The sequence below is a fragment of the Anas acuta genome, chromosome 8 (assembly GCF_963932015.1).
Source record: "Anas acuta chromosome 8, bAnaAcu1.1, whole genome shotgun sequence".
Taxonomy (NCBI): domain Eukaryota; kingdom Metazoa; phylum Chordata; class Aves; order Anseriformes; family Anatidae; genus Anas; species Anas acuta.
The window spans coordinates 12451422-12475200 of record NC_088986.1 but is presented as its reverse complement, the minus strand read 5'-3'; the positions used below and the strand labels follow the sequence as shown (position 1 = coordinate 12475200).

The window sequence follows — 23779 nt, the reverse complement described above, 5'->3', positions numbered from 1 at the left end:
TACTAAGCAGCCAGTTTTAACTTAACAGGGTTTGGTATGTTTAGTATATACACGAAATCCTGGCTAAATTGTGGAAAGAAATCTCTGAGCTTGTTGAAATGTTCACATAGGTCTTATAAAAGAGCAATGCCTTTTTTTTCCTTTGAGAGTGGATTGAAACTCAGTCTACAGAATGTAACTAAGGCTTTATATCAGGAGTTCTTGTGTCCTGTGATAAAGTTTTTTTTCTATTAATGGTGAGGTTTTTAATATACAAAAATGAGCTAATGATGCTTCAGATGATATATGTAATGTATTCTTTTTATTTTATGTGTAGATGGCTCTTGGACAAGTCCGAGCAGTACAACACACTGGGAGGGAATGCCCTCTCCTTTTAAAGGCAGGAATTTTTATTTATTACCTGTGTTTAGTATGTAAACATGACATAAACTAGTGGATCTTTCTGGATTGACACAAATATTTCTTGGAATACGTGTCTGAATTTTTGCTGCACATAAATTGTGGTGGTTCATATAACCTTTATTTTGGGGTGGGAAGGAAGCATCTGAAGTCTATCTTCTCAGATACAGGTTAATTATGCCTTTTATTCCTTTACTGTACAAAAAGGATTTGAATGGTAGTGATGTAGTTACTTTGAATCTGCTTTTTTTTTGAAGTTTTATGCTATGAAATGCTTGATATTTGGGTAGGAATTTCATACCAACATTCAGATTGAGATTGCATTGCTGTGTGATGCTGTTGTATTTCCAAATGTTTGATCTAGATTTGTGGTCATTGTCAGATTTTTTTCTTTAAATTGTTGTTAATTTTTGTATGAATTTGATTTTTTCTTTTTTTTCTTTTTTTTTTTTTCTTTTTAAACTATAGAAGCATCATTAGCTTGAGCAACCAACAGAGCTGAACTTTGTTCCTTGTCTTAGTTAAGTTTCAGTGACTGGGTATCTATGAGCAATCTACAATATGTTCTGAAAACTGCCTTTTGTTAACCTACTGAATAGATACATGGAAAAACCTAACATCTTTTCAGCTGTACTAACCAAGTGCTGAGTGTTCGTGAGATTCTTTCTTTTATTCAGAAGATCAACTCCCTGAAATTGGACAAAAAAAAAAAAAGGAAAGGGGGACTAAAATACACTGGAAAGTTGCAATTTACACTAAAAGGTGTAAGCAGTTCTTGAATTTCTTGGCAAAAAAATTTAAAAAATCTTAATTTTGCAGATCAACCAGATGCTAAGAAAGTTGCTCCTCAGAATGACTGTAAGTAATTTTTATTTTGTTGTCGAAAAAAAAAAATAAAATAAACCAGTGTAACATTTTCAAAACAAGAATTTGAAACAGTGTTTGGTAGGTGATATTTTAATCAGTGAGGTAGAAGGAATGACTGGGAGCTTGTCTCAGTTCTTCTAAGCAGTGCAAATCTGCTTGCTAAAGCTGACGATCATATTAGAAACAATTGAGAATCTTTTGGCTATGTTTTTAGACTTCTTAATAACAATTCTTATAACGTAGTTTGGATAAAAGTGTACAAATAAGTTTTATTAGATTAGAGACTTAACTGCAAATCAGGCTGTTCAGATTTAATTTTAAAAATATTTATTTATAGCTTTTGGAAATCAGCTACCACCAATGCATCAACAACAACGGTAAGTTATGTTACATCTTATATAAAGTTTTCCATTGTACTAAAAGAAAAAAATTTCAACAAATTCTTTTACGAAAGTGATACCAATGTATAAAATAATTGCACAAATCAAGATCTGTGATATGTTGAAATTTAGCTTCAACAGTCCCAAGCCAAACCCTTAAAATGCATCTGGTAAAATCCTGCTGGCTGTGTTTTTCTCTTGGCAGCCAATGCTATGTATCAAAAATAGTATAAGGTAAATGAATTGCTGTTGCTTAGTATTTGAGCATAGGTAGAATAACCAAAAGTTGGAAGCAGATCTGAGGGGAAAGGGATTGACACTATCTTATAAACAAAATGGAAAAGTAATGGATTTAAAAAATAAGTAGAAAAGATGTGGGCTTAACACATCTTATTGTTCAGTTACCTATGAAATTACCTACCAATTTACTAGTTTCCACTACTCTTTTCTTCCTTAAACAACCACTTCAAACTATTCTTTTGATCCTTTACCTGATATTTTGCTGCACATAGATTATGGTGCTTTGTACCCCCTTTATTTTGGTGTTCTCTCAGATACAGGTTAATTATGCCTTTTATTCCTTTACTGTACAGAAAGGATTGGTAAAATTCTGAAATGTGTGTATTTTGAGCATCCTTTGAAAATAGGGATAAAACTTTTTTGACGCTACACTGGCCTTATACACACCTTGTTAATAGGAAAGAGGGTGAAAGAAAACAGATTGATTCATGTTAAACTTTGTGGTCGCTTTTGTATAGTCCTAGTTCTTGTGTCTGACTTTTTAAGTTAGTGGGAGGCAAGAATGCCAGATTAATGGTTGGTGCGCTAACTTTCTTCCTCAATTTAATAAGATTGTATGTCTAAATGTTATGTCTGTCTGGTCTCTGGATGATAACTGTCCTTTGTTTGATATAACCTTTTCTACAGATCTGTGATGACAGAGGAATACAAAGTTCCAGATGGGATGGTTGGATTCAGTAAGTAGTCTGGACATAGTGTTGCAGTATTGTGAGGGATTTTACCAGATGCTTTTTTTTACAAATACCTTTCTCTGTTTTTTTTTCTCCAAGTAATTGGCAGAGGTGGAGAGCAGATCTCACGCATACAGCAAGAATCTGGATGTAAAATACAGATTGCACCTGGTAACTATTCCTGTTTTTTGTTTTTGTTCTGTTGGTTATTGTGGTAGAAAGTTCAGAAGACTGATCACGGCTTCTGAGTGCTTTCATCTATACCTTCATTTAAGGTGTTTTGTTTTGTTTTTTTGTGCTAGTCATGGTTATCACAGGCTAAAGAAGTACAAAACATTGCAGTAGACTGATTTTTCTACTTCAGTGAAGTTCCAGTAGTTTGTGTATTGTTTAGTTTCATCGACTCTTTCTGCTTAAGACTATTGCTAAATTGGCTTTATTTTGTGACCTTAGATAGTGGGGGCCTGCCTGAAAGATCTTGTATGCTAACTGGAACACCAGAATCTGTTCAGTAAGTAACACAAATTCCTTGTATTCATATTTAAATGCACAATACACTTCTTCAGATGTAAATACCATGTTTAGCTATTCTGTTTATAATAGTGTGTTTTGCATCCATTACAGAGGCAATCTAGTGACAAATGTCTATAAAGAAAAAAGATCCTGATGCTTTAGTCAGATTCCTCAGCGTACTTGTGATTTTAGGACAAAAGTATGGGTGTAATTGTTGAACTGACACTTCAAAGTCCAAATTTTTTTGTAGATTACATTTATCTAGCAACGTACTTATTTCAGGTTGGAGAATGAAATACACAAACATGCACTTTGGGGGGAGGGGAAACATGCTAACATATGCAGAAATGAAATTATTAACCAGAATTTGAAAAATGACAGGGAAAATAAGGAAAATCACTGAAACCTAAGATGTTACTCAAGTCTGTTCTGTCAGAGTTGTTAAATATGTATTTGGTATAAACCAATGTATATGCAAAGTTATGAAAGTAATGCCTATGTACTACCAACCAGCAAAATGAACTTTATCCTTTATGTGTTGAAGGAAGAGGGCAATAGCAACAAAAATGGTTTTTGTTTACTGGAACAGAAATTTATAATTACTTAGAGATCTTCATTTCCTGGCTTGGCTGGGAATGATCTTAAACATGGTAGTATATTTGGTAGTGCTTCATTAGCTGTTCCCATTTTTATTTTCAGGTAAGGCCTGCAGCTAAGTATTTTTCCTTTGTGAAAGTGGCATGGCATTCACCTCTTACCTTGCAGCCATGTATGCTGCTCTTCATGAACTCATTCCCTTAATGGGAGTTTCCTTTCTAATTATAGTTTATTCTGTTTATGTGTTAGAGGGAAGAGTTTTTAACCAATATTAGTAGTGAAATCATGATTTTATTTTGATGGCAACTGACTTCCATGTGAAGTAAATGTACACTTGCTTTTGTCCACTGTTCTTGTAATAGTTTTAAGTACAAATACCCTTTGCAAGCTGAATCAAGCAGCAGCTGTGACTGCTGGATATTAAGTGTTTTGTTCTATGTAATTATATTCAGGGATGATAGACATGTTTGGGGACCTAACTTTTATTTGTGTTCAGTAAAGAATTACCTTTTATGTTCTGACTTTGGGGTGATTTTAGGTCTACTAGGTTATTTTTTAGGTGTAGGTTATTTTGCTATTAGTTTCCTAAGTTACTGATGCAGATTTACTGAGTTTTTCGTGATATCTTAGAATGAAAGTGACTGCATTTCTTCTGCAGAAATTTTTCAGCAGATAGTAATTTTGCAGAGTGCCTTTGGTGTTCTTGGTGTTTCTCAGTGTAGCTGCAAATTGTGAATTGCAGATTTTTTTTTATTTATTAATTTTTAGCAGAGCCATGTATGTTGTAATTAAACTAATAAGCCTTTCGAGCTCTTTTTTTTAAGTACCTTAGAAGATGACCTGTGAATTTGATAACTTGGACTGGGGTAACTTACAGACCCTTAAGCATTTTAATGCGGCTCAGGATATGGTTGGCTTCCTGGGCTGCGAGCGCACATTGCTGGCCCGTGTTTTTCCATCAGCCAACACCCCCAAGTCCTTTTTCTCAGAGCTGTTCTTGATCCGTTTCCTGCCTAGCCTGTATTTTGTGTTTGGGATTGCACAAACCCTGGTGGTTAGAAGATTGTGATCTTAAAGATGGTTAATTCCCACAAACTTGGCAAAACTTGTTGGTCAGATGAGGTAATACCTTTAACTGTTGAAGTAGCTGCTGGATGTGTTTTGCATTTTGATGCTAGAGGAGTACACATTGGAAAGAGACCTGGCAAAAAGATAAAAACAATTTTCCAAAGAGTTGCATCGTGTTTCATACCAGATTACTTTTTTTTTTTCTTTCAAGATTCTGAAGGAAACTACACTGGGTTGTACTCTGAGGATTTGTTAAATATGTGTGTATGTAGCAGCAAGTGCCCTTCATGCACTTCTGAAACTAAGAACCAAGTGAATGATGATCCTTTTTTTTTTTAACTGGATTTCTTCAAGCAGAACAGGTTTGGGCAAGTGATAATTGTACGAGTAAGTGTATTTATAAACTCTTATATTCCTTTCCAGATCAGCAAAAAGATTACTTGATCAGATAGTTGAAAAGGGAAGACCTGCACCTGGCTTTCATCATGGTGATGGACCTGGAAATGCAGTCCAAGAAATTATGATTCCAGCAAGTAAAGCAGGATTAGTTATTGGTAAAGGTGGAGAGACGATTAAACAATTACAGGTATATATGAATCTTGTTTTTACACACGTGGTAATAACAGATACAGATTTGAGCAAGTGTTGATCTCGCTTTTGTTGAATAGGAGCGAGCAGGTGTCAAAATGGTCATGATTCAAGATGGTCCACAGAACACTGGTGCAGACAAGCCCCTTAGGATAACTGGAGACCCTTATAAAGTTCAAGTAAGGAGTCCTTCAGAATTCATAGTATTTTAAAATCCATTCTGATGTTGGAATACCTAAACAAAATTTTACTCTTCTTTATAGCAAGCCAAGGAAATGGTGCTGGAGTTAATTCGTGATCAAGGTGGCTTTAGAGAGGTGCGCAACGAATATGGGTCAAGAATAGGAGGAAATGAAGGGATAGACGTAAGCATGGTTGAAAAACTTGTTCACTGTATTTTGAGATGTTAATGTTAAAATGTTAACGTGGTTTACACCGTTGAAAGTTATTAACCCAATTCCAAAAGTGTTTGTGGCATGTAAGTATTACTTGATTGTTGATGAAGATTTGCCTGTAAATGGTGTGCAGTACTCACTTTATATTACCAGCAGTTCTGAAGAGCTTCAGTTAGCTGGAGAGTTTAAGTCTTAACAATTTAAGTCTTAAGTTTTATGACTAAGTACATAATGATGGATGTCATGGAAATTGAAATTTGGCCCATTACAGAAGAATATTTAATTCTACCTATTATGCAAGTCATGAGCTAATAACTGTTCATGAGAGATGAAGCTGAAAGTTCCATCTGCTAGAATCTGTGGTTAAGGCCCATTAGAACTTCTGTTCTTTGCTTGTGGGAAGCATAATTTCAATTGATGCCACTATAAGAACTTGCGGTACACAGGATGTTTCTTTTTGATGTTTTCCTTCAGAATTCGCTGAGTTTGTGTCTTAATTATTGGTATTAAAAAACGCACTCCTCAAAAAGCCCGAAGTGGCACAGAGCTGGCCCTAGTTTTAATAGTCTAAGATGTGACCACTTAAATTTTGTGTATTTTGTAGGAATGTTTGCATCATCAACATCTTGTAAAAATATGTTCTCTTTTAAGGTTCCAATACCACGATTTGCTGTAGGTATTGTAATTGGAAGAAATGGGGAGATGATAAAAAAAATACAGAATGATGCCGGTGTTAGAATCCAATTTAAGCCAGGTTGGTAATACATGTATAATTTACTGTGATTTAATACAAGTTGAATGGATTGCATATACTGGAATAGTTCATTTTTATTCCAGATGATGGAACAACTCCAGATAGAATAGCCCAAATCACAGGGCCTCCTGACAGATGTCAACATGCTGCAGAAATTATTACAGATCTCCTTCGAAGTGTTCAGGTTGGGTAATGCTTAACATTGTTTGTATTAACATTTTAATATTTAACATGTTAACATTTAAAATTTCCTGTTTGGCTTTCGGAAGGACATAATGTTTTTAAAATGAGTATAACAATAAAGTAATGTAGTGGTATCTAAATCTCCTTCAAAGTTAAGTCTGGAATATGAAAGTTTTTACAACTACAGTTTTGGGAGTGGCAGGATGGCAATGGTAATATGGATCCATAGACATGGTGCTCAGTCTGGCCTTTTTAGAGCTGCTTCTGTTGTCTCTTATTAATAACCAATATGCTGTTGCTTTTAGGTTGAAATCAGTGTTTAAAAGATGGTTTTAAATGCGTGTTACAAGATAGACCCCACCACTGCATTTACAGAAAGCAGGCAAAAATGATACCTTTGTATGTGTGAAGCTTCCTGTTTTTTTTGAATGTCATTTCCTTACTTGTCTTTTGTATGCAGAATTGTTCAGATCTTACACAACACCTGAATTATGTTTTAGATGTATTTTATTAAAACTGAGTAATAACATCAGATTTTTCTTAACAAATTGTGTGATTATTCCAAGCAAAAGTATCATGTTGGCTTTAGTGATTGGTTTAGGGTAGCTTTCATAGAATGTGTTAATTTGTGCTTTTTCTTTTTAGGCTGGCAACCCTGGTGGACCAGGACCTGGTGGTCGAGGAAGGGGTAGAGGTCAAGGCAACTGGAACATGGGGCCTCCTGGTGGATTACAGGAATTCAATTTTATTGTTCCCACTGGCAAAACTGGATTAATCATTGGCAAAGGCAATGTATCTTACATATATGTGTGTGTGTCTGTATGTAGTTAAAAATAAATAAATAAATAAATCTTTCCTGTTTATACAAACACCATGCTAGAGAGGTATTTAAAGAGAAACCTTTGCACGTAATTATGTGTACAGCACTCCTATTATTCTGTTCATTATTCCTTTCCTCATCAAAACACATACCTCAGTATCAAGAAGCAATCAATTTTTCTAACCTGTGTTTTTAATAGTAATAAAAAGTAAGCTACATTGGTAGTGTTTGGTAGATTCTTAAATAGATATTTTAATTAACTTGTATTTGAAACTGCTTCATCAGCCTAGAGTTACTGCATCTGTAAATCACTTTTAAAACTAATTTTCGTATATTAAGGTGATGGTGTTTACAGTGGAATCACACATAAGAAATGTTACAGGTGTCTATTATAATGATCGCTTTTCATAGAATTTCATTTTCAAAATAATTTATTGTATGCTTCTAAATGAAAATGTTAATCTTTTGTAATGTGTTTTCCAGACACAAGTAGGCTGACATAGTTCAGTTCTTGACCTGACGGGTTGATTTTTTTTATTGTTATTTTTAATTTTTTAAAATGCCAAGTGACCTCTGTTCTGAAAATGTACCTGCTAATGATACAAGTAACTTCTTGGATTTCTGTAAGAGGAGGAACTATTTCAGGGGAATTTATCTTTCTGGTTTTAGTGCACTGCAGAAAATCTTAACTACTGCTATACAGGAAGGTTTAATTTTGTATTTACTGGTAACTGTGGGTAGCAGTTGCTATTCATGACTAATCTTATATTTTTACATGAACAGGAAAAAAACAGTATTGTAGGAATATTTTTTTTTTCTGAGTAACAACACTGCAGTCTTAAATATTTTTACTCATTTATTGCAATTAGGGCTCTACCCACAACAAAGAGGCTCTTTGTGTTATTGGAATAATGTTCTTATATGGCATAGGTTACTTATCAGTTCTTAAACTTCCATATAGTTGATTTTCTCTAATTTGACTGAATCTTAGTGGTTTTGTTTTAATGCATATCATAAATGCTCTATATTGCTTTATAGGGGGTGAAACTATCAAAAGCATAAGCCAGCAGTCTGGTGCTAGAATAGAACTTCAAAGAAATCCTCCACCTAATGCGGATCCAAACATGAAGATGTTTACTATCCGTGGAACACCCCAGCAAATAGATTATGCACGGCAACTTATAGAAGAAAAGATTGGAGTAAGTGTATAAGTATTTTTTCTTTTACTATTATGACTAAATAGAGTAGTATCCATTTTGGAGATTTTTATTTCACTTCTGAATTATATAGTTTAGATAGTTTATAATAAACAGTGGTAATTGTGTTGTTTAAAGTGATAAAACTGCTAATTTAAGATAACATTATGTCCTGGTTTCAGTTAGGACAGAGTTAATTAAAATAAAAATGCAAATAAACAAGGGCTTGAAATAGGTACTTCATTCAGTGTAGTATAGTTTTTTGTTTTCTAATAATGTGTTCTTGAAGATGCCCACTTTGTACATAACAAAACATTTGACAACTTCAAAGGTATCCTCGGTGTTCTTAAAACTAGTAAACTACAGGTATTGTATTTCAGTCTCGGTATGTTTAGGTGCAGTTTTAATTCTTTAGGTACAGTTCTTAAAACATACTGTACTTTGTTTGCATGTGTATGCATGTAAACAAGTTGACAGCCTATTTTTTGTACCTGATCTTATAAACATGTAGTTATTAAGATTAGCCAGATTTAGACATGTCAGTTTATTTTTAAACAGTGACGTCCTTTCATTGTTGAAACAACTTATGGAAAAATCCATGTTTATTTGTAAAATCATTTTATCAAGAAAACTGAAATAAATGCAACTTAGTTATTGCTGACACAGCTGCTTTTAAGTGTATTCGATAACTAGTTATAAACCTAATTTATCAAAAAAGACTTGACTCTCCAGTCTTTATTGAAGAGCCATCAAACCTTTTGGATTTTATTCCTAAATGGTTCAGATTTATACTTCTAAACTGCAGAAGAACAAGGACTTGGGGGTTTATTTTCATCTGTACTCTACTTCCATTATACAGGGTCCTGTAAATCCATTGGGTCCACCTGTTCCTCATGGACCCCATGGTGTTGTTCCTGGCCCACATGGACCTCCTGGGCCACCAGGTCCTGGTGCTCCCATGGGACCATATAACCCAGCTCCTTATAATCCAGGGCCTCCTGGCCCTGCACCTCAGTAAGTATTGCTTCAGCTAGTTTCCTTTTTTTCCAGTGATCCTGGGACTGGCTTTCACTGTGTTTCACTTGATGTTTTATAGTGGTCCTCCAGCTCCATATGCTCCGCAAGGATGGGGAAATGCTTATCCACACTGGCAGCCACCAAATCCGCCAGATCCAGGTAAGAAATGTCAACAGTTTACTGTAGTGTGATACGCTTTCAGTAAAATCCACTTTGTCCTTACAAATGTGTGTTCTTAATGCATTTGTGTTACGCTGGTAAATCAGAAAAAGTTGCTGTTCTTCAGGTTTTTCTTTATAGATGCTCAATTTATATGTTTTATGCTTCTGTGTTGCTTAATTTGTTGAAATTGAGTTGTCACAGCTGGAATATGCTTCTTTAATGAACGTTTTTGATCTTGCCTCCCAATTTATGCTACTTCTTCTTACAAGGTGCTTGCTTAACTGATTTTTGTGCAAATCAGTTCATTATTCTTGTAATGGAATATGATTAGCTTTTGTTTTTACATAAAGTTCTTTAATTAGGATGTATTTTCTTTCCTAATACTCAATGAGTCTTTTTATTTTATTTTGAACAGTGTCCCTGATCCTGACTTTGCCCAGTATGCTGTATTATGTATTTCTAGTTTTTGTTCACGTATATGAAATTGCTCCTCAGAATATGGTACACAGATCTGCTCAATCCTTCCTGACTATTAAAACTTCTGTTGAACTGTTGCAAGTAAAGTGGATAGGATTATGTGTTTTGAGGCTTTGCTTATAATGGTTTTGTATTTCCTTCTGAAAGCCATCTTTGGAGAATCTGTTTCTTCTACTTCTGTTTATCTTTGTCAAAATCAGGATTTTTTTCTTGATTACAACTTCTCGAAGTTTTAGTCTCCTGACTTTCTTTAAAAGAGTTACTTCCTTTGGTTGGACTAGAGCAAGTGGGGAAACTGAACTGCAGTCCCAGAAGGCATGGTAAGGCTAGATACTTGAGTCACTTGTACCTCATTTGTTTGAGGTAGACCCTCTTCAGAACTTCAACTGAAAGACCTCAATTTGATTTTTGTTTTAAATGGAGTAAATATTTTGTGATAGCCACTGGTCCTGACAAAAGTGAAATAGGATAGGGCTTTGGAGAATGTTGAAATCTACAGAGTTCTGTTCATGTTCAATTCTTTTATATATCTGTTCTTGGCAAAGAACCGTCTCTATTTTCAGTTCTCAGACTTCTATGGTAGCTCTGCATGTATTCCATTTAGTATTAAAAAATGCCTGTTATCAGTATTTAATGGTAAAATAATTCAAAGTGACTTGACTTGAATTCTCAGCCTACCAACTGTCATTTAATGCAATACCACTGCCAAAATGTTGCAGTCTTCTTCACTCTCACCTTTTCCTTGTTTTATGAAATTACTTCTCTGCATAACAATACGTAAGAAAAATGACGAACACTCATCTTGATGTCATCTTGATGATTTTATCATTGTTTTTCAGATAAACACTTGTCTTGCAAATCTAATTAAGTTTTTCTTAGGTGCAGCTGAAGTCAGTGTTTCTTTTGACTAGCATTTACTTGAATGAATTTTTGTACGGGTGTTTTTACACTTATTTCAGTGAAATAAATGGATTATTGCAGTCATTTTTTCAGATACGCTCTCCAAAATCATGCTTGTATCACGTGACAGTGGAGCTAGTTACCAGATTTCTTTGGAGATTTAGTGAATCCCACACAGTGTTCTTCTATTCTAGAGCAATTGCTACCAAGGGGTGTGGGGTGGGATCAAGCAATGGCTTTTTTTATATATTTACAGGTAACTTTAGAGTAGTAAATGTTAGTTTTATGTTAAATGACACTGTGCCAATATCAGTTGCATCTGTCATGAGCAGTGTTGTTTCTTTATCCAAGCTGTTCAAGAGATGTGGTTCCTCCTGCTGTACACTTTGTTCAGTAACTAAATGTGTTAAGCTGGGTATGTAACTGTTTGGGTTGTGTGGAAACATTCCTGTAATGCATAATAGGTTATCCCTTGACAGTCTTCCTCTTTCCCCAGAAAAGTTGAGCACAGTGCCAGGGCATATTGCTTACATCCACTGTTGTCAATGCAAGCAGTGTATTTCTAAAAGGGAAACAGCCTGTTAACTTTGCTTTCTGTATGCTGATCTATTATATGCATTTTATCTGGTTACGTTTGACTGTACTGCCAAATGAAATACTGCATGAAATTTGCTGTTTCATGTCTCTACTTTGTTCAAGGAATATTTTTATTTCTCTTCAGTTAGTCACTGACTTAACTGTTTTTGGTTTGGGGGAATATTCTTTCGTTCCTAAAACGTTTTGTTGTCTGTGTTCTATGTGAAGTTTTTCCATCATTTGGCCCCATTTATTTGCAGATACTTTTGTTATCTAAGGATGCAAATGGTGTTAAAAGATACTGGTTGTGTTATGAAACGTCATGGTCTCTAATAGTAGAATTACAATTTCTGTGGTTTGCCAGTCTGTTAATGTAATCAATCTCTGTGTGATTCAGCAAGAAGAATAACCGTTCCTAAAGGCTATATGTGAAAAACGTTAGAGAAATAAGACTCTAGGAAGCTCCATCATTGGCCTACCTAGATGTAGTTAAAAATAAGGGAAGCATGGAGATAGCTGCAGAAGATGAAAGTGTTACAATCATTTTTTTACTAAAAAGCTGTAAGTAAACAGTGATGCTTTATAGCCATGTATGAGAATTCAGGTTCTTAAAATGCTGTGTTTCTGTATTTCGCTTTTACCTTAAGATTTACCTATCAAACACTGCAAATGCATAGTAAGACTTGTATGCTTCTATTTTCAGAAATATGTATTTAGCATGCATGTGCTGGAATTGCTAGTGTGAGGCTATAATGAAAGTGAAACCACTGAAATTGTTTGGTGCTGGAATGATTCATTTTTGCTGCCATTGAGTAACATGATTACTTTAAATGTGAGACTGTTTCTGCTTATATCACCTTTAAAATTAATAAATGGTGTTATAGTAGTGTGGGTTCTAGAATGATATTATCTCAGCAGTCCTATGAAAGTCTAGCTTGTACCATATGCTTGTCTGAAACCTGACAGAAAGTTTGTGCCAGAACAAAAAGAACAGGTTGACGTGATTACATGGTTTAGATGAATTTTTCTCTTGGAGGAAAATGCAAGTGCATAAGAACAGGGTAAGTTGAGAGCAGCATTCAGTTCATATTACTCGTGTAAATGGTTACTTTTTGTTTCATAGGCAAGCCAGGAACAGATCCCAATTCAGCAGCATGGGCAGCTTATTATGCTCACTACTATCAGCAGCAAGCACAGCCACCACCTGCAGCCCCTCCTGGTGGACCAGCTACAACCCAAACTAATGGGCAAGGTAGCAGTTTAATAAAATGAATTAATTGCTCTTTTCTGGGGGTGTAGATGAACTATTATTTTTATTGCTGTCTTCATATATTGGGTAAACTTATTCTGTGGTGGTTTGTTTTCTTGGGAAACTGTTGCTTACAGCCTTCATTTGATGATATTCTTCATTTCAGCAGTACTGAGGGTAATCTTGAATATGACTTGTAATATAATTCCAAAGGCATACTTTTCCAGTAGCTTGGGCTGATTTAATTGCATCTTTATAGTGTGGTCAGTCACGAGTGAAAGAATGAGCAAAACAGTTAATTGTCAATTGCTTAAACTGTTGCATCGCTTTCAGTGGTTTTAGGAAAATTGCTTGTAGTATGTACTTGTGTGTTACAGTCTGCATGAGGCTTAACACATTTTAATTAGTATTTTGTACTGTGAGTGATGTACAATTTACAATTGAATTCTGAACATATGCTGAGCGCTTCAAGTAATTCTTTGTGGTTTCTTCTAGTAATCATTTGTATTTGTAGTAGCTTGGACCGCATAGGTTTCTAGGGTCAAATTTGAATAACATAATTGAGATTGTTACTGAAAAAGTCAGGTGATGATTTTTATGTCTGTATATAAACAGAAATTGTAGTTTTATCTAGACCTTTTTTGTTGTTATTGTTTAATTCAGGAGATCAACCAAATCCGGCACCAGCAGGACAGGTTGACTATACAAAGGCATGGGAGGAGTACTACAAAAAAATGGGTATGTGTGTATGTTTTCCATGTTGTATAGTAAGATGCTATAGATCTGCATAACTCATTAGATGTGTTTTTTTTTCTTAAAGAAAATGCATTGTCCATTTGTCTTCGAACTGTAGCATCTAAAATCCCTGAACCATGAAGAAAATCAGAAAATAGTATTCAAGGCGTTTACTTGTATTGATGCTAGTAATCAGCTTTAGCAAAACATTTACTACTTAAATGTCTCTACTTGATGACTGGGAAACAATACGTTTTAGATGCTTCAATTTGAGTATTTTTAAGTGTATGAAAGTATGTTTTGGAGGTCTGCTTTTTATGAAGCTGTTGATTTTATTGTTCAATAGCTGTGTTGCCTGTTCTGTTAAAATTATGTATCTTTTTTCTTTAACATTTGCTTTCTGTGATGAAGGTATTAAATGTCATAACTAACCTTCATTTACATCATACACTTCCTTGAGTTGTGTTTGCTCTGCAGCATTTAAGACACATATTTTAAACTGCGGTTTATGTATAATTGCTAGCTTCTTAAAAATATTTTGCTTGGCTTCACTTTGAAGAATTGAAAAAAATTTACATTAAGTTCAAGGCTCCTCATTTACTGAATAAAGAAAGAATATGTGCTGTTGATGCATTGGCAGAAGGCACGGTCTTTTAAATAATGGTAAGGTCTTGCATGTCAATGTTTTGGCCATAGTGACCACTCCTGGATATTATGCATAATGTAGATTTGTATACAGAGGACTAATGGCCTTAGGAATACATACCAGTGCTCTGGGATCTCACTTCGACCAAACATACAGTAGTATCTGATTTTGGCACAGTGTTAAAATGAAACACAAAAGTTAAAGGGATATTTCAAGAATTGTATATCAAGAAAAATGAAACAACAATTGCAATAGAAGTTTTAAACACGTGATTTTAAGATGTAATGGAAATTCTTTTTCTTCCTGTTTCATTTTTTCTGTTGTTGTTGTTTTTGCATTTGGTGTTTTTTCCTAAATTTACTGTCTCTTGGTTCAGCTCATGTTCTTCAATGCAAAGTATTAGGGTATTTCATTATCTTTACGAGTAATCTAACTTGTTGGTTCTTACTTATCTCTGGAAAGCAAAGTTTGGGTTACACTAGTCTTGCACGTGCTCTAACTAAATACCAGCTAGTAAAAAGAGTTTTGATAAGGATTTTGGGAGCATGTCCAAAGAGGAATATTAATTCAAGAGGAACATCAGGAAATGTAAGTAATTGCTCTTAAATTTCAAAGTTGATAAATTCCAACACAAAAGTCAGATATCTAAGAGGAAAAACAAGTAGTTCTGATCTTCACTTATTTTTCTGATCTTTGCCTGAAGGGGAGCTCTTGATATGTGCACTCTTGAAAAGTGTGTTTATAAATCATGAGAACTTCCTGCTTCATCAGCATGTTAAAAATGTTGAGATGGAAGATGTAATTTCAATTAAGATTCACTTAGAAAAGAGGATGAACTGAACAAGTGGGGCTGAAGAGCAGAGATTGCCCATCTAGCACTAAATATGGAGGCAGGGAAAAACACTGCCTGAAGTTTAACAGTGTTTAGTAATAGTAAAAATTCTGACAAATTGGAAGGCATTCCATCAGCAAGTTCTTGTGGGCTCCACTCTCCCAAATACAGCTACTGCTGTTCTTCTGGTAGTTGTCTAATGGTCCTGTTTCTGGTAACTATTGCAAAAGGGGAAAAGTAGGAATTACAGTTCATTCTTGGACTCAGTTTCATTTTTTTTCCACAGCAGAGATAATTACAGAAACAACTGTTAAAAAAAACTTCAAAGTGTCGTTTCAGAAAACTAAACTGGAACTTGGGACTACCCAAAGTGACTTCCTACCTGTGTGATAGGACACAGCTACTCACAGAGAGCATGTGTTTTGCCCATGACTTAAAGTGTATAAGAGTGACTTAAAAATAACCTGTTTCCAACTTGGAAATAGAGTGGCAAAATCCATCCTATGTTTCAAACCTTTATTTTGCTCAGGAGCTATTGCTTTGAGTAACAAATACAGTTAAAAGTAAGACTGAAGAACTGATGACATTACTTATCCACACTGGTAAGTTACTCTATGTGGATCTTGTAGGTGACTCAGATCCTTTTATTTTCGTGGTACCCGAAGTCATGAATGCAGACAACTTGTTTTAAACTTCCTTAGGGTATTACAAGTTAACAAGACAGCAGTTTAACTCTTGAAGACATATCGGTGCTGTTGTCTTCAGTTAAAGGCATACTATTCTTCTGCCTACAAGAGTTGAAATGAAGATTAGTATAGGTGGGCCCTAAAAATCTCATAAGGATGGCAGTTCCCACTAAGCACGAAGTGACACTTTAGTAAATGATCTGTATGTCACTATAGGAGTTTGTAAATTTATTGTTTAAAGTTGTTATAATATACTTGATTTGTAATAAAGAGATATCATAATAAAACGGTAGAACTATTCTTTAATGATTCCTCAGCATTGTAGCATGAATGAGGGAAAAGAAAAGCTTTCCCTTATTAGAATCACCCTCCATGTTTGAGAAGTGGAAGAAATGTAGAATCCTCTGGAGTTTTCTTTCTTAGCCTGCCTTAATGGAAGAGATATTCTGTGTTTATTATGTTGCCTTTAAATACAGTTAATCACTTTCACTTATTAGTGCTCCAGGTGAATCTGGATGTTAATGAGCGTGTTCCGGTGCAGTTCTGTGCACTCAGAAGGTTTTGACTAAGCTGCTGAATTCCATGTGTAGTTTCAGAATGGCTTGCAATACTTCGTGGAGGAACAGTGCAGCTAAAATATTGCAAGATTTTATTAACCCATTCTAGGGCAATAAGTGTAGATGTCAAACTGACTATGTTTGATATATTATTTGAATTTAAGCACTTTCTTAGCATAGCTGGTTAAATGTTGAAAGATTCTTGGGTCATAATGCGTAAAAAATGCCTTAGATTTTTAGTAACTGAATTCAGACCTAAATTCTGATGTCATAGATTAATAATGAACTTGGAAAAAGTGCATCCTGAGACAATTAGAAACCATACTGAAGATAGTTTAGGTGAAAATTGTTGATCAAAAGTGTAGATTGTAACGTGGTTTCAGCTCTGAACTTCTAATGTTTTTCTGGGAAATATTTGCTTTACTGCTTTACTCAAAAACTGATGGAGAAGATGATGTTGTTTCTTTTAATATATCTACAGAGTAAGTGAAAAAAATACATAAATTGTAGAGATGGTTGGAAAAGGAAGATAGTATTTTGAAGACATTCAGGATAGTGCTTTCCCAAATGTTTGGCTTCCCAGCTCACACTTGAGGAGGACTGGGAGAAAAGACATGCATGTAAGAGAAGTGTGGGTGACTAGTCCTCTTCATGTGAATTTTCTGTGTAAAAGTATTAAAAATATACAAACAAAAAAACAACCTGATACCCTATAAAGCAGTTTTAGAATCCTTTGTATTCATTTTCTGCAGAAGGGTGATCAGTGATCTTATACCTGAATAAAAAGTGAGGGGTTGTGGATAGGATTGAAACCTTTCAGCCCTTGTTCTTGGGAAGCTCCCCTGTTGTTGGAGCCGTAATATTTTTGATGCATTACAGAGTCCTGGTGTATTAGTCTATCACCTTTGCAAAGTTTTTAAGGTGTAGCTTGATTTTGTTGGAAGGATTGGTAGTTCTCAGCTGCGTGCATGTGTTTACACTTACTTTTAGAGGCTTGGAACTTGCAACTTGGGTTGAGAGATGTTTCAGATCTATACTCTGTTTTTGAATAAATGTTCACAAACATCAGTGCTCTTTTGAAAAAAGTAACATGTACTAACCCCAAAATCACATTAAGGGTGCCAAAATTGGGAGAATGAATGAATGAATTACTGAATTAAGTAATGCAGCCTGTATAATATGATAAATCCTGTCAGTCTAGGCAGATGACCTGATCTCCCTTGTTGACCTGTATTTCAATATAAATGCTACTGATTGACTAGGATAGTTTTGATCAGATGCTTTAAACACTTAGTGCTCTGGAACATGATTCAAGAGTGAGAATTTTCTGTCCTAATGGTTTCTTGGTTTTGTTTGGGCATCACTGCATTAAAATAATGGGAAGAGCAGTTAGTTCAAAAGGAGCAACCACAAGGCTATTCAAAAGCCTTCAAGAAATATTGCGATAAACAAAATGACATTTGTTAGGCAGTGAGATTTTGAAATTTTCTCACTTGTATTGCATCAGCAAAGCTATATAAATGTAAATACTTGTAGGTCAAGCAGTTCCTGCGCCTGCTGGAGCTCCGCCAGGTGGTCAGCCAGATTACAGTGCGGCATGGGCTGAGTACTACAGACAACAGGCAGCATATTACGCCCAGACAAGTCCACAGGGAATGCCACAACATCCTCCAGCACCACAGGTACAGTTCATTAAATGTGCTTTTCTGGCTGGCTTCTGTTTCAGTGGTTACAGATATTTTTTTGCATGTCTCCTGCTTTGTTACCTTTGGAGTATGCATCTTTTCTTTTTTTTTTCTAGCAAAATAACTATCAGAATAATTAATAGATGACTTTGTTTACCGGATAACTTGAGTTCTTTATCTATCCATATGTTTGGTGATTTTGATTTTTAAAAAAAGAAAAAGAAACTTTCTCCTCCCAGGGTTTTGAAAACCATGCAAGAAGCCACCACCATTTACATTAACCAATTTTTCTTTCTTAAAGGCTTCACTCCTGAGTTAGCTCAATTTAAAGGATTTTCTTTAACTTTTTGTGTATCTCTTATGTATCTCTTCTGCACAGGGCCAATAATAAGAAGTGGACAATACAGTATTTGCTTCATTGTGTGGGGGAAAAAACCTTTGTTAAATGTATGGATGCAGACGCCTTGATGAAGATCTTAATTTTGTTTGGTTAAAAAAAAAGTAGTGTTTTTGAAAATGTACAAAATATCTATCACTACTGATAGGAGGTAATATTTCTGTGTAGAAATGAAAAATGGTTTGTTTTTAGTATTAGTGTAGATGTACACATTCCAGCAAATGTATTTGCAATTATGTGGTCGATGCTTTGTGATATAAATGTACTTTTTCAATGTATTCTTTATCACTTTTAAAATGCCTGTTTTGTGCTTTACAATAAATAATATGAAACCTCCTGTGTCGGTAAGTTGGATATGTGGGTATTTAAAGAGTTATAGGATTGATTTGCAACGCTGAATCAAGGTACCTGTACAGAAATGAGATTTTTTCCCCCGAAACTTTGCAGAGTTTTAAGAAGTTGTCGTTAGCATGTTTTTCCCCTCTTGCAGAATAGTTATAGGTGGAGAATCTCTTTCATTCATTGTGTGTTGCTGCCTAGCACCAATAATCTTGATACCTTAATTTTCTTTCTATTTGTTTAAAACTGCATGTGTTTAAGAAAGTGATCTTTTGGCATACTTCCATTGCATTAACAGTGAAATTTCCTTTTATATGTGACCACTGTTTCAGACCTGTACAGCTGTTTACAACAGAGCTTCTGTTCTTAATTGAATACTTCAAAACTGTTCCTGTATAACTATTTTAAGGATTTTTCAGACTAGTTATAACATTTATTTTAAGTGTAATGTGCTTAAGCCTTCAATTTGAAGTAGTCCACTTCAAAATTCAGTGTAGAAAAGTCAATATGGTATGCATAGTAGTTTTAAAAAAAAAAAAAAAAAAAATTGCATCTGTCCTTGAAACGCTGTTTTGTTTGAGTGGTGGGGAGTGGTTGAGAACTTCCTGCAAAGCAGATAACTTCTGTTTTTGTAAATACTGAAGACAAGTATTTGAATCAATTGATTTTTTTTTTTAATATACTTGAAACTTACTGCTCTAATGCTCATACTAAAAGTCTGATTCTCTTGAAATCCTATGTTTGCTCTTTGCATATTTATTGGCTCTTTGCATATATTAGACTACATGCAATACAGTCTGTCTTGCCATTGTCTGTTGAAGTGCAGGTTTGATCCAGCCAGTATAGAACTAGCTCTATAGGGGTGAGGAGGACTGTGCTGTGTATCATCCTTGATTGTTCCTTCAAGGAGCATTGCACTGTAAGTACATCAGAATGACAAATTGATGAACTGCAACAGTATCTTTTTGTCGATGTTCCACATAATGAAAATGCCATACTTGTGTGAATATTATGTTGGAATACAGTGCTGATATCTTAGGAAAACGTAATTGCTTCTTAATTCAAAAACATAGGTTTGTGTATATACATATTACATACACATAATGTGAGCTTTGTGGGTAAGTATTCGTGAAACGTTCAGCAATAGCTAAAGAAAATCATGTTTTTGTTTCTGAGTAATAGTACTCTTTGAGACGGCTGTATCATTCAGTGTATTAAAGTATGCATATAATAACATTGAAGTTTTTGGAACCACTTGATAGCCAGAAGTTGTCTTTGTCTTCAGTTAGTTTGAAGATATGTAGTGATATAGGTATGTTTTAATTCTATATCTGTTACTTGCTTTATCCTTTGGAACACCATATTGTTGCTTTGAGAATACATTTTTTTAGAGTGGCTGCACAGAGAAGTAAAAGTTAAGGCTTGAAAAAATTGAAGTAGTTTATTCAGGTAATTAGCAATGTATGTTTTGTGCTATAGAAATCGAAGGAATTATTTTTATCCCTTTTACAATTAGGAATTATTCTGGTACCTTATAAAAGGATAGGACAGTATTTGCTATCTTTAGTGTAGGGTATGAAGTTTAATAGTTCAGATATTGTGCATGGTATTTTGTAGATAACCTTATAGAATGGTGCATTTATGATGTACTAAACTGAGCAAAATTGAATTCACTGGATTCTTTATCATTCACAAAATGGAGGCTGTTGATTTTGATTCATTTAAGGTATAAAATCTTTATTAATTGCAAACAGTGCAATTATTTATACTTCACAGTGCCTTCCCAGACCTTCCACCTTAGGTTCTGCTGCAAAAAAGCAACAGGTAAGCACAACCTAAGGAAGTATATAAATTTAAATATTTCAGTACATTAATGTTGTCCCTGTGAGATCTTTGTGGTTGTGTATTGAAAAGCAATCTGCTGCTTTCCCAAATGCATTGTTACTCATGGTTCCATTTCAGTGGAAAGAAAGTCTTTTAAGTTTTTAAACAACTGTTTCTATTTCTAGGTAAATATGTATCCTTTTTTTTTTTTTTTTTTTTTTTTTAGAAAAGATTAGTAGATTGCATTAATTGAAGTTAAGCAAAATAAGTATTTTTTGTTACTTTTCCTCAAATAGTTACTTGTTGCAATTAAAGAATCAAAACCTTTAAAATATGCAGGAATTACTTTGGTTAGAAACTTCAACAGCCTTCACAAATGTTTTTTATAGTAGGGCACTGTTCTCGCTCAAACACGTAAGACTTAAATATAAAGAATATAACTTCTTGTTGTTATCACTGAACTTGATAAGTTGTCTTACAGTTACAGTGTGTTAGTGGAATTTTTAGATAAATTAGTTTGTTCACTCATACTTGACATGGTAGGAAAATAGATTCTAGAGTTTCACAGATTAGTATGTTTTATTTGGAAAAGCATGTGCACCAGTTAAATGTTAACAGTACAGCAAATAATATTTTATCTACATAGCAGTCAGTGTATCCTGTTTCATGATACTTTAACTGAATTGCTGTATATTTTGATAGTTTAAAATGTTTGTATGTCTTACAGATGGTCTGGTACAGGTTTTTGTTTCCTTTTTTAGCTTAAAGTAAAGCAGCATCTATTTGTTTGTTGATTATTCTGTTTCTAAAATGTGCTGCTCCTCTTTCAAAAGTCCTGCTTATCTGTACATTAAAGAAAAATATTCAAAAATACTGCCTTCATTTTCACACACAGTGCTGAAGATGCTGCAAGCACCAAATCATAGCTCATAGAATCAGGTCCTGAGATAGTTACTACCAGTAAAGAGGAATCCTTTGAGTGTATGCCATTGGTGAGCCGATGAGCATGGACCATAGAAGGGCTCCATGTAGAAGGTAAAATTGGCAAAAACATAACAGATTTGAAATGTATCCCATACATAATGGTGTAGGGTATAATTTTTGTTTTGATCACTTTTCATTCTTTAAAGTATTATTTGTTTGACCATAAATGTTCCATAATCTGTTAAGTTTTTAAACTGTGATTTAATAATAATAAGCAATCTATTTTAATTTATATTCTTCTAAACAGCCAAGCTTAGATATATTGACTTTTTGAACTAAATTAATAGTTGTGCTTCAGTTTCTCAAGCTACTTAATGTATGATGGTCTGTAGTTTAATGTGTAACTTGACTTCATTTTTGACACAAGAAAAAGTTAGGTGTGTCCCATTTGGATTTTGATTCCATGAATTTAGTGTTGGGGTGAGTCATTTGTTCGCTTCTTTTTACATGGTACTTTTTTTCTACAACTGTTGTTCCTAAAATGTATTTAACAGTCTTTCAATTGCTAAGTTTAGCCAGTAGAAGGAAATAGAGAAGAAAGCCTGTTTTTTGGAACGTTGCTAGGGTGTGGAAGATGAGTTTCTTACCTTAGTGTGTAGCGGTTTTGGTGTATTGACTTTCAGCTTTCTCACTGATGGGCTTAGAGGCATGCTGTTTCGTACTAAGCTTAGAGTTTATTTTTCAACTCTCTCAAAATTCATAGTTCTTGGGAAAACAGAAAATACATTATTGGAGTTATCCTGATCCAAAAAGATGATGGGATTTTCTTAGGAATGTAATAAAAGCTATCTTGAAATGTTTCTTGCATTTTCCCCCTTAGAATCTCAAAAATTAGGTAGAATGTGAAGAACATAAAAAGTTTTGAAGGGAAGCATAAAGTTCAAAGTAGGACAAATGTTTTCATATAGCCTTCTGCAGCATATATGTTAATAGGACATTAAGTAAAATATCGGGTGGGTAATCTTCAACCTAACATGACCGTAGGTCACCTATTTAAATTGACCAGGCAGACAGGATCATTATTCAACTTGTACAGCCTATCTTGACATATTTCATTGTTTTTCTGGTGGTATTTTATTGGATGATAGAAACTGTTTCTCCCCTGTTCTATTCCAAAGTGATTTTTAAGTTTTCCATTGCATGCTAAGAGCTTCTTATTTTGCCTTTTTCTGAAAATGGTGGGAGGAAGGGAGGACCCCAGGCCTTTAAGAAAGCATACAGTTGACAGGATTCCCTCTTCCCTAGTAATAGCTTGTGAAACTCTTATGTATGCACAAATATTTCTCTTGTGTGCATGTGAAATGCATTTTCGTCCTGAGAAAAGTGTTCTCTGCAGAAACTACCCGTGTGTAAAAAGAAGATTGGCTTTAAAAGGCAACTGTGATGGGAACAGTGTCTTAGGGAGATGCAGCTTGGACTTGAGGTAAATTGAATGCTTTACAAAAATGTGGTTTTGAGCTTGGCATTGTATGTAATATGGGTACACGTTAACTGTATAATGTTTTTTGTATGGTTTTTCTCAATAAATGTAAACTGATGGATAATAATAGAAATGTTCTTGTCTTCTTTGTGCTCCTACCGTGCCTTAATTAGTTTTAAATTACAGCTTCAGAGGAAAGATATTGCAGCAACTAGTACTTATGTGAATGAACATCACCCACATGAAAATACATGTATATGGCTATTAGGATAAATGCTCATTGAAAACCCTGTAGTTTATCATTTTTTCAAAATGTCTGAATTTACAACTTTTATTGAGGCAGAAGAATGACTTTTAATAGGTAACTGTACAGAGAGCAGTCATCATGATTGAGCATAATAGAATTTTGTTCAGTCATTTTGAAATGATGGCATAAATTTAATTTGCTGCAGATTGTGTCTTATGTTAAGGCTCTCCACATGCTTTTCAATTTAAAATGTGACTTGTTTGTAAAATAACTCTTAAACAAGCTTCAGGTGAAAAAATGCACATGGTGTTAGCA

The 23779-nt window shown here is 34.5% G+C and overlaps 1 protein-coding gene across 22 annotated transcripts in view; it reads left to right on the top strand.

Moving 5' to 3' along the window:
• The window catches only part of FUBP1 (far upstream element binding protein 1), a 36976-nt gene that overhangs the window by 1865 nt on the left and 11332 nt on the right, over positions 1-23779 (top strand). Inside the window, exons 3-23 of one of the 22 annotated variants that reach the window (XR_011099095.1) lie at positions 317-379; positions 1219-1257; positions 1604-1643; positions 2574-2623; positions 2717-2788; positions 3071-3128; positions 5219-5381; positions 5464-5562; positions 5647-5748; positions 6430-6532; positions 6616-6716; positions 7361-7502; positions 8574-8734; positions 9591-9745; positions 9828-9907; positions 12987-13118; positions 13776-13850; positions 18105-18250; positions 19811-19908; positions 20766-20813; positions 21709-23350. Coding sequence is in view for 13 of the 22 variants with exons in the window: in XM_068691045.1 (XP_068547146.1) it covers positions 317-379; positions 1219-1257; positions 1604-1643; positions 2574-2623; positions 2717-2788; positions 3071-3128; positions 5219-5381; positions 5464-5562; positions 5647-5748; positions 6430-6532; positions 6616-6716; positions 7361-7502; positions 8574-8734; positions 9591-9745; positions 9828-9907; positions 12987-13118; positions 13776-13850; positions 18105-18250; positions 20766-20813; positions 21709-21714 (1835 nt within the window). In the remaining 9 variants the exon portion in view is untranslated. Of the gene's footprint in view, positions 1-316; positions 380-1218; positions 1258-1603; positions 1644-2573; positions 2624-2716; positions 2789-3070; positions 3129-5218; positions 5382-5463; positions 5563-5646; positions 5749-6429; positions 6533-6615; positions 6717-7360; positions 7503-8573; positions 8735-9590; positions 9746-9827; positions 9908-10325; positions 12700-12986; positions 13119-13775; positions 13851-18104; positions 18251-18632; positions 18987-19810; positions 23351-23779 lie in introns of those variants that run through there. The other 21 variants (XR_011099091.1, XR_011099097.1, XR_011099090.1 and 18 more) reach the window with 21 other exon arrangements.